Source organism: Lissotriton helveticus, chromosome 3_1, assembly GCF_964261635.1.
Source record: "Lissotriton helveticus chromosome 3_1, aLisHel1.1, whole genome shotgun sequence".
Taxonomy (NCBI): Eukaryota; Metazoa; Chordata; class Amphibia; order Caudata; family Salamandridae; genus Lissotriton; species Lissotriton helveticus.
Genome location: NC_136061.1, coordinates 1,648,244,625 through 1,648,258,261, shown reverse-complemented (window position 1 = coordinate 1,648,258,261; position 13,637 = coordinate 1,648,244,625). Strand labels below are relative to the sequence as shown.

Below are 13,637 nucleotides of genomic sequence, written 5' to 3'. Positions count from 1 at the left end.
GTTACAAGTAGGTGGCAACATAATATTTTACACGGTTAAGTGAGTTACAGAGAAAAAAAACCCACAGGCAATAGACTATAAAAAGTTCAGGCATTCCACAACATTTAAAAAAATGAAGAGCCTTACTTGAGGCATTCAAAAGAGGATGCAACAAGTATCAAATTTAGTACCAACTTTAAGACCGTTTGGAGCAGTAACAGATGTGTGCAAGTATTTATATACACACAAATACACAAACATACATACAAAGTCCTATATAAATATTCTATGCGATTACAAAGGCTTGTGTATTGCCTCAAATAATCGAATCTTTGCATTTTAAGGTAGTTAGACAAATTAATGGGTGAGGCGCGGCATATTCAACAGTTGTGGTGGCTAGGACATGGACAAATGGCTTTGGAACACTGGCCTACCCATCGCTGCGCCTTCCCCTCAGGCTTCTGTGTGCTTTTCCCACTCCTGGCCTACACACACTGTCCCTCCTCGCCACCCGTGCATCGTGTACCTTCTTGCACTCTTGCTCCTTCCACCCGCTGCCCACAGTAGAAGAGAAGCATTGAACCTTTCCACAGGTGGATACTGCAGGGTCCAAGCAATGTGACGTCACTCACCGGCTTCTGAATAAAGAACATCGTCACAGCTCCAACGAAGGGCGCTTCGGCGAGGAGGGGGGCCAGCACCACCCGCAGAGTGCCATGTATCTGAAAACAGCACGGAAGGCAAGGCATTAAAAAACGCAGGTTGTAAAGAACAATTGGATGAAATCCTAATCAAATATGAAAGGGAAAACATTTGGTATTTTGTTTGCGCTCTCGAAAAACGCTACATGGCATGCAGTGCTAAATTTGTACAAAATTAAGTGCCACACTCCATGTTTTCCTCAGAAGCTTGATGGCTAGGGTTGACGAATACCACGGCTGAATAGTCTTTAGCCCCTTTCTTCCACCACTAGACACTCCCTACTATTCTATATACCTTCTTCAGATTCTTTTTCATACCTGCTCCCCACCCTTTGTCACTGTTTTCCCGTCTTCCTCATCTTCTCTTTTGTTCTTTGTTGAAGTCTGGTAATGCAAATTTAGTCCTGGGGCCCAAAAATAAGTGCTGGATGGCCCGGCCTGCAACCATCGTCTCAAATTAAGCAATGGCTGCAAGCACTGTTATACCATGCGCCCTGTCCCATGAACTGCAGTCATGTCCTTGTCTGCACAGATACAACAGAACAGGTGAAAGGCTGTGGCAAAGACATCAGTTGGTGACAGTGTTTATACACAACGAATCCACGTCTTCCTCTCTTGGTCTCTCAAAGCCTCATGAAGACTTTAAAATAGCATCTGCCCTGAATGTGTTTCTTCAGTACAGTGCAAGCCCGCCATTACATAGGGGAGGACTTTTGAATCCAGGCTCAACAGACCCTCTTGGCCACCATCTTGTCTTTCAACTTATTCAAGATAAGATATTTCTTTAGGGCAGCGTTTCCCAAACTGGGGGTCAGTCATAAGCTGATTTTTGGTGAGTCGCGAAAGTCCAAGCAATTAAGATGCCTTTAAATGCTGTATTTAAATTGTCACATTTGCTGCGCTTCAAAGGCAGAGGTGAAATGTCAGGCTATTTCTTCTGACAATATGCTGCTTATTTTTTTTTAACATGGTGTTGGTGTTTACCACCACCTCTCACTTAGAAGTCAGAGAAAGAAAAGTTAAGTGAAATATGCCTTTCACAGGGAGTGTGAAAGGAAAGGTGTAGGAGGCCATTTTTATTTTAACACACAACAAAATTAAAATACCTGCAAGTGAACTATAATGTTGAGCAATTTGAAAAACACAAATGAAGCACATTTTTTTCTAATTCTGAAGTATGATCAAAACAAAGATTTTAATAGGATCAAAACAAATCTAGACACTTTACTTGGTGATTCACCATTGATAAAAACTCACTGAAACCCTATTTCCACACATGATCATTTGTGTTCAGTATAGTTTGATCAGTAAAACTGTATGTCTGTGCAAATGTAAAACTGTATGTCTGTGCAAATGTAAAACTGTATGTCTGAGCAAATGTAAAACTGTATGTCTGTGCAAATGTACTGGCCATTGCAATGGAAAATGTGCGTTCTGTAATTAGCAGTGCGCTTCTATGCAGCGCCTTAATTACATAAAAAAGTCCCCCATATGTCCCGTACAGCTAAGTTGGGCGCAAAAATGTGTTGTGCTTAAGATTGGGTTGTGGTTCTATAAAGTTTGGGAAGCACTGCTCAAGGGTGTATTCCTATTACTCAATATGCCCATACATACAGTGTATTAGGACTGTGTGATTTTACTATTCATAGTCACTGCATATCGTAGAGTGCCTGTAATAATGCAAAGGAGTTCATCGCATTTTTTCAGGGATGTTTACATCTGGCATCAATATATACATGACTATTACAAATCAAGGCTGGGTGGTAGTTCGTGCAACTGCATTTTTTTCACAGAACTGTTGGTTTTTCTAAAAAGATGGAATTTCACAGGCAGACTTAAGAGCGTTTATCTGCTGTCTTCAGGATATTCTCATCATCTCCTCAGCCCCAACAGTGCCACAGCCAGCTCCAAAAAGAAAATACCATATATGTATTTTTTTTAATAGCAATTACGATTGTGGCTATGCCGTTTCGAAGCGCTCCTGTTCGGTCACCAAGTATTAATTTGCCCTGAACAACAGTTAGGTGATGAAGCTGAGACTAGAAGTATACCATACCTGTACCCTAAACCCTTCAGCCACATCTCCTTCCTTGAGCCCTAGATCACGTCTCTTCTTTTCCCAATGGACTCCCTCTCTCCCCCTTAGCTTCTTCATCACAGCCCACCCATGACCCCAATAACCTTAACAGTCTACTCCCTTAACTTCCAGACCACATCCACATTTCCATCTTTCTCGTCTAGACCCCATTCCTTCCTATAATCCCAGACTATATCCGCTCTCTAAGTTGTGGGCCATGTTTACTGCCTCACTTAAGGAAGGGGTGGTTCCTTATGACCCAGTCTCACAAGAAGGCTGTGGTTTAGATATTGCACACGGCTGGAAGGGATGGACAGGCACCTCTGGAGTGAAATGGTCGCTTCTTGTCCGCTTCTGAAGAGTGAGATAGCTCACAGAGTCCGACTCAAATGACTGGGGGTGTGCAGGTCACAGGTGTGAATCCCAGCAGGGCCGAGAGGACTAGTTATCCTTCCGAGGGTGCTATATTAAGTCGTGTTTTGAAAGCAGGAGCACTTGCTACTTACAGCACTATGTAGATCATGTGAAGTAAAATCTACTGTTTATTATTATTATGCTCTACACCACTGCTGTTGCACAGGTACAGACAGCAATTGGTAAGAGGGACTGGGGCGGGGAATACAGTGGAGGGGTAAGAAGAGGCCTCCTGCTGCCTAACCCTACATGAACCCATAACTAACAATGTGCTGGGATGAGGCCTGAGTAACTACCAGTGGCTGATATTAAATCAAGCATTTCATCCATCACTTTTTTGTATACTTTGATGTGACACACTAGATGGGACAGGTATGCCCAGACATGGGTCCCGTGCACACTTTCACTTGAACCATGCTCTACCTGGCTGATGAGCCCTAACTAAGGCAAAACCGGTACTGGGTTCTTTGTGTTCCAGTATAGAGAGGGCCGGTTCGTTCGGATAGGACTGTTCCCATGAGGAGCAGGGTCGAGACCGATTGGTATATAGCTGGGACCAAAGTCAGGTGGAGTGGTGTGCAAAATAAGGATAGACTGAGATGCGGCCCGAGTAATCACCAGTGGCCGATATTAATTCAATCATTCCATCCATCACTCAAAAAAAGAAAAAATATTTCAAATAGACTCAGTGCATCTTCTCTAAGATAGCACCCAACCCTGTTTTGCAAAACAAAAATAACCAGATGCAGCCAAGCAGAGCTGCCAAATTGGGAACAATGCCCAAAACCCAGTTGGAACTAGAGGGTGGAGCTTTACGGTGCTCTCTCCACTAACTCAGGCTGCAGTTGGATTGTACAGGGGAACTAACACATTGATTCTGCCTTAAAGAGCAACATCCCAATATTACCTCACTCAAGAGAGGTGAGCGTTGCCCAAAATCATCCCGAGAGCCTCTTGCTTTAATCCATGACAAACAGCTGTGACATTAGGTCTAACTGGAAATATTGTCAACATGCATAATCGGAAGAGACTCCCACTTGCATTCTTCTGTTGCTGCTGTGGAACATAGGGAATCTTCCTGAGTTATTTTATGTTTTTCCAAGGTTCACGAAAAATTGGCCAGGTTAACTTGTGTAAAAAAAAAAATAAAAAAAAATGAGGAAAAAAATATTTTATCGTATTTGCTTTTAGCGTCGTGATTTTCTCAACTATATACAACTACTGATTATAGCCATGACATTGATTAAATGTATGTAGAGATAAGTTGGAAAGAGGTCTATTAATGGAGTCTTAACCAGGGCCACTGGGATTGTGTTATTCACTAGAGTTTCCCAAATAATCATGGCTTTATCTCGCGTGCCACAGAATCCATCTGCTGCATAATTTGCAGGCCCTTTGCAAAGGTTACCTGGTCACCGTTGAGTTTATATTTGCTATGGTAAGGCGTTAATGAGAAACGTTCGTCCAGAATGCATTAATGTGGGTTAAAATATTAAAATGACAAAATACTGTTATATAATGTGCAGTTTTATTTTGCGTAATAGGCTTTTTTGCTTCATAATTTAGACAACCGCGTTCGATAATTTGTCCACTCACTGCCAAAACTGTCCATAGACCATTGCCTCAACTTATTGTAGCTATACATGACTTTACTGCTACATAACACAAGATGGCTTACTTCAAAATCAATAACTGACGTAATGGGGAGTGTTGAACATTATTTCAGTTTTCTCGGCTACCAACATCGATAAACGTGCACAGAGTGAATCTAAATGGAACTCATTTGCATAGCCAGTGGCTATCCCAAAAACTGCATGGATCCGTTCCTCTTGGGCCAGTGTTGGACACCACTACGGTAAAGGATGTTCAAAGAGTGTTCTTCTGCTCACCTGCATCCCTTTGACTCCAGCTTTGCATAACTTCTTCACTTCTGCGTTAATCTCACAGTTCCCGATGTAGCTGCAAAAAAAAGGTAACGATGTTGTCAAAGGTGTAGGGCAGCTTAGACCCATAACATTGTTAAAACTGTTGCAACGTGTCCCACTGAATTAATACAACACGTGCATGTTATTCTATTGAGTGAGACTGCAAGTTGAACTGCGCACAACCACAACGGCTTGGCGGCCCCAATGTTCAGTGCTCATGGAGAAACCCCGACCTGCTGCACAAAGATAGCTCTGTCAGGGCCTTGAATTCACGAATATTTTAAAAAGTCGTTTTTTTCGAACTTTGGAAATAATGTGGCTGGACCCAACACAGTGTGTGAGAGGATGTAGTATCAGCTGACGGGGGGGGGGAAGTGCTGGAGCACATAATGACTGAGCGCAGGCCTGGGCCTGGCCAGTGATGAGGGGGCAGACGAAAGTGTGTGAAACTGGACGGACAGGACCATTAAACAAGCATTTACAATGCAATGGTTTTGCCTTTGTTAAAGTTAGAGCTATTGGCATTGCTCTTGACACTCTGAAGCTCCACTCTGAAGCTCCACTCTGCACTCTGAAGCTCCACTCTGCACTCTGAAGCTGCACTCTGAAGCTCCACTCTGCACTCTGAAGCTGCACTCTGAAGCTCCACTCTGCACTCTGAAGCTCCACTCTGAAGCTCCACTCTGAAGCTGCACTCTGAAGCTCCACTCTGAAGCTCCACTCTGAAGCTCCACTCTGAAGCTCCACTCTGAAGCTCCACTCTGAAGCTCCACTCTGAAGCTCCACTCTGAAGCTCCACTCTGAAGCTCCACTCTGAAGCTCCACTCTGAAGCTCCACTCTGAAGCTCCACTCTGAAGCTCCACTCTGAAGCTCCACTCTGAAGCTCCACTCTGAAGCTCCACTCTGCACTCTGAAGCTCCACTCTGAAGCTCCACTCTGAAGCTCCACTCTGAAGCTCCACTCTGAAGCTCCACTCTGCACTCTGAAGCTCCACTCTGAAGCTCCACTCTGCACTCTGAAGCTCCACTCTGCACTCTGAAGCTCCACTCTGAAGCTCCACTCTGCACTCTGAAGCTCCACTCTGCACTCTGAAGCTCCACTCTGAAGCTCCACTCTGCACTCTGAAGCTCCACTCTGAATCTGCACTCTGAAGCTCCACTCTGCACTCTGAAGCTCCACTCTGAAGCTCCACTCTGCACTCTGAAGCTCCACTCTGAATCTGCACTCTGAAGCTCCACTCTGCACTCTGAAGCTCCACTCTGAATCTGCACTCTGAAGCTCCACTCTGCACTCTGAAGCTCCACTCTGAATCTGCACTCTGAATCTGCACTCTGAAGCTCCACTCTGCACTCTGCAGCTCCACTCTGAATCTGCAGCTCCACGCTGCACTCTGAAGCTGCACTCTGAATCTCCACTCTGAAGCTGCACTCTGAATCTCCACTCTGAAGCTGCACTCTGAAGCTCCACTCTGAAGCTCCACTCTGAAGCTGCACTCTGAAGCTCCACTCTGAAGCTCCACTCTGAAGCTCCACTCTGAAGCTCCACTCTGAAGCTCCACTCTGAAGCTCCACTCTGAAGCTCCACTCTGAAGCTCCACTCTGAAGCTCCACTCTGAAGCTCCACTCTGAAGCTCCACTCTGAAGCTCCACTCTGAAGCTCCACTCTGAAGCTCCACTCTGAAGCTCCACTCTGAAGCTCCACTCTGAAGCTCCACTCTGAAGCTCCACTCTGAAGCTCCACTCTGAAGCTCCACTCTGAAGCTCCACTCTGAAGCTCCACTCTGAAGCTCCACTCTGAAGCTGCACTCTGAATCTCCACTCTGCACTCTGAAGCTCCACTCTGCACTCTGAAGCTCCACTCTGCACTCTGAAGCTCCACTCTGCACTCTGAAGCTCCACTCTGCACTCTGAAGCTCCACTCTGCACTCTGAAGCTCCACTCTGCACTCTGAAGCTCCACTCTGCACTCTGAAGCTCCACTCTGAAGCTCCACTCTGCACTCTGAAGCTCCACTCTGAAGCTCCACTCTGAAGCTCCACTCTGAAGCTCCACTCTGAAGCTCCACTCTGAAGCTCCACTCTGAAGCTCCACTCTGAATCTGCACTCTGAAGCTCCACTCTGCACTCTGAAGCTCCACTCTGCACTCTGAAGCTCCACTCTGCACTCTGAAGCTCCACTCTGAATCTGCACTCTGAAGCTCCACTCTGCACTCTGAAGCTCCACTCTGCACTCTGAAGCTCCACTCTGCACTCTGAAGCTCCACTCTGCACTCTGAAGCTCCACTCTGCACTCTGAAGCTCCACTCTGCACTCTGAAGCTCCACTCTGCACTCTGAAGCTCCACTCTGCACTCTGAAGCTCCACTCTGCACTCTGAAGCTCCACTCTGCACTCTGAAGCTCCACTCTGCACTCTGAAGCTCCACTCTGAAGCTCCACTCTGAAGCTCCACTCTGAAGCTCCACTCTGAAGCTCCACTCTGAAGCTCCACTCTGAAGCTCCACTCTGAAGCTCCACTCTGAAGCTCCACTCTGAAGCTCCACTCTGAAGCTCCACTCTGAAGCTCCACTCTGCACTCTGAAGCTCCACTCTGAAGCTCCACTCTGAAGCTCCACTCTGAAGCTCCACTCTGAAGCTCCACTCTGAAGCTCCACTCTGAAGCTCCACTCTGAAGCTCCACTCTGAAGCTCCACTCTGAAGCTCCACTCTGAAGCTCCACTCTGAAGCTCCACTCTGAAGCTCCACTCTGAATCTGCACTCTGAAGCTCCACTCTGCACTCTGAAGCTCCACTCTGAAGCTCCACTCTGAAGCTCCACTCTGAAGCTCCACTCTGAAGCTCCACTCTGAAGCTCCACTCTGAAGCTCCACTCTGAAGCTCCACTCTGAAGCTCCACTCTGAAGCTCCACTCTGAAGCTCCACTCTGAAGCTCCACTCTGAAGCTCCACTCTGAAGCTCCACTCTGAAGCTCCACTCTGAAGCTCCACTCTGAAGCTCCACTCTGAAGCTCCACTCTGAAGCTCCACTCTGAAGCTCCACTCTGAAGCTCCACTCTGAAGCTCCACTCTGAAGCTCCACTCTGAAGCTCCACTCTGAAGCTCCACTCTGAAGCTCCACTCTGAATCTCCACTCTGAATCTCCACTCTGCACTCTGAATCTCCACTCTGCACTCTGAATCTCCACTCTGCACTCTGAATCTCCACTCTGCACTCTGAATCTCCACTCTGCACTCTGAAGCTCCACTCTGCACTCTGAAGCTCCACTCTGCACTCTGAAGCTCCACTCTGCACTCTGAAGCTCCACTCTGCACTCTGAAGCTCCACTCTGCACTCTGAAGCTCCACTCTGCACTCTGAAGCTCCACTCTGCACTCTGAAGCTCCACTCTGCACTCTGAAGCTCCACTCTGCACTCTGAAGCTCCACTCTGCACTCTGAAGCTCCACTCTGCACTCTGAAGCTCCACTCTGAAGCTCCACTCTGAAGCTCCACTCTGCACTCTGAAGCTCCACTCTGAAGCTCCACTCTGAAGCTCCACTCTGAAGCTCCACTCTGAAGCTCCACTCTGCACTCTGAAGCTCCACTCTGAATCTGCACTCTGAAGCTCCACTCTGCACTCTGAAGCTCCACTCTGCACTCTGAAGCTCCACTCTGAATCTGCACTCTGAAGCTCCACTCTGCACTCTGCAGCTCCACTCTGAATCTGCAGCTCCACTCTGCACTCTGAAGCTGCACTCTGAATCTCCACTCTGAAGCTGCACTCTGAATCTCCACTCTGAAGCTCCACTCTGAAGCTCCACTCTGAAGCTCCACTCTGAAGCTCCACTCTGAAGCTCCACTCTGAAGCTCCACTCTGAAGCTCCACTCTGAAGCTCCACTCTGAAGCTCCACTCTGAAGCTCCACTCTGAAGCTGCACTCTGAAGCTCCACTCTGCACTCTGAAGCTCCACTCTGCACTCTGAAGCTCGAATCTGCACGCTCGAAGCTCCACTCTGAAGCTCCACTCTGAAGCTCCACTCTGAAGCTCCACTCTGAAGCTCCACTCTGAAGCTCCACTCTGAAGCTCCACTCTGAAGCTCCACTCTGAAGCTCCACTCTGAAGCTCCACTCTGAAGCTCCACTCTGAAGCTCCACTCTGAAGCTCCACTCTGAAGCTCCACTCTGAAGCTCCACTCTGAAGCTCCACTCTGAAGCTCCACTCTGAAGCTCCACTCTGAAGCTGCACTCTGAAGCTCCACTCTGCACTCTGAAGCTCCACTCTGCACTCTGAAGCTCCACTCTGCACTCTGAAGCTCCACTCTGCACTCTGAAGCTCCACTCTGCACTCTGAAGCTCCACTCTGCACTCTGAAGCTCCACTCTGAATCTGCACTCTGAAGCTCCACTCTGCACTCTGATGCTCCACTCTGCACTCTGAAGCTCCACTCTGAATCTGCACTCTGAAGCTCCACTCTGCACTCTGAAGCTCCACTCTGCACTCTGAAGCTCCACTCTGAAGCTCCACTCTGAAGCTCCACTCTGAAGCTCCACTCTGAAGCTCCACTCTGAAGCTCCACTCTGAAGCTCCACTCTGAAGCTCCACTCTGAAGCTCCACTCTGAAGCTCCACTCTGAAGCTCCACTCTGAAGCTCCACTCTGAAGCTCCACTCTGAAGCTCCACTCTGAAGCTCCACTCTGAATCTCCACTCTGAATCTCCACTCTGCACTCTGAATCTCCACTCTGCACTCTGAAGCTCCACTCTGCACTCTGAAGCTCCACTCTGCACTCTGAAGCTCCACTCTGCACTCTGAAGCTCCACTCTGCACTCTGAAGCTCCACTCTGCACTCTGAAGCTCCACTCTGCACTCTGAAGCTCCACTCTGCACTCTGAAGCTCCACTCTGAAGCTCCACTCTGCACTCTGAAGCTCCACTCTGCACTCTGAAGCTCCACTCTGCACTGTGAAGCTCCACTCTGAAGCTCCACTCTGAAGCTCCACTCTGAAGCTCCACTCTGAAGCTCCACTCTGAAGCTCCACTCTGAAGCTCCACTCTGAAGCTCCACTCTGAAGCTCCACTCTGAAGCTCCACTCTGAAGCTCCACTCTGAAGCTCCACTCTGAAGCTCCACTCTGAAGCTCCACTCTGAAGCTCCACTCTGAAGCTCCACTCTGAAGCTCCACTCTGAAGCTCCACTCTGAAGCTCCACTCTGAAGCTCCACTCTGAAGCTCCACTCTGAAGCTCCACTCTGAAGCTCCACTCTGAAGCTCCACTCTGAAGCTCCACTCTGAATCTGCACCTCCACTCTGAATCTGCAGCTCCACTCTGAAGCTCCACTCTGAAGCTCCACTCTGAAGCTCCACTCTGAAGCTCCACTCTGAAGCTCCACTCTGAAGCTCCACTCTGAAGCTCCACTCTGAAGCTCCACTCTGAAGCTCCACTCTGAAGCTCCACTCTGAAGCTCCACTCTGAAGCTCCACTCTGAAGCTCCACTCTGCACTCTGAAGCTCCACTCTGAAGCTCCACTCTGCACTCTGAAGCTCCACTCTGAATCTGCACTCTGAAGCTCCACTCTGCACTCTGAAGCTCCACTCTGCACTCTGAAGCTCCACTCTGCACTCTGAAGCTCCACTCTGCACTCTGAAGCTCCACTCTGCACTCTGAAGCTCCACTCTGCACTCTGAAGCTCCACTCTGCACTCTGAAGCTCCACTCTGCACTCTGAAGCTCCACTCTGCACTCTGAAGCTCCACTCTGCACTCTGAAGCTCCACTCTGCACTCTGAAGCTCCACTCTGAAGCTCCACTCTGAAGCTCCACTCTGAAGCTCCACTCTGAAGCTCCACTCTGAAGCTCCACTCTGCACTCTGAAGCTCCACTCTGAAGCTCCACTCTGCACTCTGAAGCTCCACTCTGAAGCTCCACTCTGAAGCTCCACTCTGCACTCTGAAGCTCCACTCTGAATCTGCACTCTGAAGCTCCACTCTGCACTCTGAAGCTCCACTCTGAAGCTCCACTCTGCACTCTGAAGCTCCACTCTGAATCTGCACTCTGAAGCTCCACTCTGCACTCTGAAGCTCCACTCTGAAGCTCCACTCTGCACTCTGAAGCTCCACTCTGAAGCTCCACTCTGAAGCTCCACTCTGAAGCTCCACTCTGAAGCTCCACTCTGAAGCTCCACTCTGAAGCTCCACTCTGAAGCTCCACTCTGAAGCTCCACTCTGAAGCTCCACTCTGAAGCTCCACTCTGAAGCTCCACTCTGCACTCTGAAGCTCCACTCTGAAGCTCCACTCTGAAGCTCCACTCTGAAGCTCCACTCTCCACTCTGAAGCTCCACTCTGAAGCTCCACTCTCCACTCTGAAGCTCCACTCTGAAGCTCCACTCTGAAGCTCCACTCTGCACTCTGAAGCTCCACTCTGCACTCTGAAGCTCCACTCTGAAGCTCCACTCTGCACTCTGAAGCTCCACTCTGAAGCTCCACTCTGCACTCTGAAGCTCCACTCTGCACTCTGAAGCTCCACTCTGCACTCTGAAGCTCCACTCTGAAGCTCCACTCTGAAGCTCCACTCTGAAGCTCCACTCTGAAGCTCCACTCTGAAGCTCCACTCTGAAGCTCCACTCTGAAGCTCCACTCTGAAGCTCCACTCTGAAGCTCCACTCTGAAGCTCCACTCTGAAGCTCCACTCTGAAGCTCCACTCTGAAGCTCCACTCTGAAGCTCCACTCTGAAGCTCCACTCTGAAGCTCCACTCTGAAGCTGCACTCTGAAGCTGCACTCTGAAGCTGCACTCTGAAGCTGCACTCTGAATCTGCACTCTGAATCTGCACTCTGAATCTGCACTCTGAAGCTCCACTCTGAATCTGCACTCTGAAGCTCCACTCTCCACTCTGAAGCTCCACTCTCCACTCTGAAGCTCCACTCTGAAGCTCCACTCTGAAGCTCCACTCTGAAGCTCCACTCTGAAGCTCCACTCTGAAGCTCCACTCTGAAGCTCCACTCTGAAGCTCCACTCTGAAGCTCCACTCTGAAGCTCCACTCTGAAGCTCCACTCTGAAGCTCCACTCTGAAGCTCCACTCTGAAGCTCCACTCTGAAGCTCCACTCTGAATCTGCACCTCCACTCTGAATCTGCAGCTCCACTCTGAAGCTCCACTCTGAAGCTCCACTCTGAAGCTCCACTCTGAAGCTCCACTCTGAAGCTCCACTCTGAAGCTCCACTCTGAAGCTCCACTCTGAAGCTCCACTCTGAAGCTCCACTCTGAAGCTCCACTCTGAAGCTCCACTCTGAAGCTCCACTCTGCACTCTGAAGCTCCACTCTGAAGCTCCACTCTGCACTCTGAAGCTCCACTCTGAATCTGCACTCTGAAGCTCCACTCTGCACTCTGAAGCTCCACTCTGCACTCTGAAGCTCCACTCTGCACTCTGAAGCTCCACTCTGCACTCTGAAGCTCCACTCTGCACTCTGAAGCTCCACTCTGCACTCTGAAGCTCCACTCTGCACTCTGAAGCTCCACTCTGCACTCTGAAGCTCCACTCTGCACTCTGAAGCTCCACTCTGCACTCTGAAGCTCCACTCTGCACTCTGAAGCTCCACTCTGCACTCTGAAGCTCCACTCTGAAGCTCCACTCTGAAGCTCCACTCTGAAGCTCCACTCTGAAGCTCCACTCTGAAGCTCCACTCTGAAGCTCCACTCTGCACTCTGAAGCTCCACTCTGAAGCTCCACTCTGCACTCTGAAGCTCCACTCTGAAGCTCCACTCTGAAGCTCCACTCTGCACTCTGAAGCTCCACTCTGAATCTGCACTCTGAAGCTCCACTCTGCACTCTGAAGCTCCACTCTGAAGCTCCACTCTGCACTCTGAAGCTCCACTCTGAATCTGCACTCTGAAGCTCCACTCTGCACTCTGAAGCTCCACTCTGAAGCTCCACTCTGCACTCTGAAGCTCCACTCTGAAGCTCCACTCTGAAGCTCCACTCTGAAGCTCCACTCTGAAGCTCCACTCTGAAGCTCCACTCTGAAGCTCCACTCTGAAGCTCCACTCTGCACTCTGAAGCTCCACTCTGAAGCTCCACTCTGAAGCTCCACTCTGCACTCTGAAGCTCCACTCTGAAGCTCCACTCTGAAGCTCCACTCTGAAGCTCCACTCTCCACTCTGAAGCTCCACTCTGAAGCTCCACTCTCCACTCTGAAGCTCCACTCTGAAGCTCCACTCTGAAGCTCCACTCTGCACTCTGAAGCTCCACTCTGCACTCTGAAGCTCCACTCTGAAGCTCCACTCTGCACTCTGAAGCTCCACTCTGAAGCTCCACTCTGCACTCTGAAGCTCCACTCTGCACTCTGAAGCTCCACTCTGCACTCTGAAGCTCCACTCTGAAGCTCCACTCTGAAGCTCCACTCTGAAGCTCCACTCTGAAGCTCCACTCTGAAGCTCCACTCTGAAGCTCCACTCTGAAGCTCCACTCTGAAGCTCCACTCTGAAGCTCCACTCTGAAGCTCCACTCTGAAGCTCCACTCTGAAGCTCCACTCTGAAGCTCCACTCTGAAGCTCCACTCTGAAGCTCCACTCTGAAG

General features: G+C 49.3%; 1 protein-coding gene across 1 annotated transcript in view; it reads right to left on the bottom strand.

Moving 5' to 3' along the window:
* Positions 1-13,637, bottom strand: part of ESYT3 (extended synaptotagmin 3) — a 241,697-nt gene that overhangs the window by 100,625 nt on the left and 127,435 nt on the right. The window contains exons 5-6 of the mRNA XM_078682402.1: positions 5,061-5,130; positions 612-701 (exon numbers count right to left, since the gene is read on the bottom strand). Of these exons, the coding sequence (XP_078538528.1) occupies positions 612-701; positions 5,061-5,130 (160 nt within the window). The remainder of the gene's footprint in view (positions 1-611; positions 702-5,060; positions 5,131-13,637) is intronic.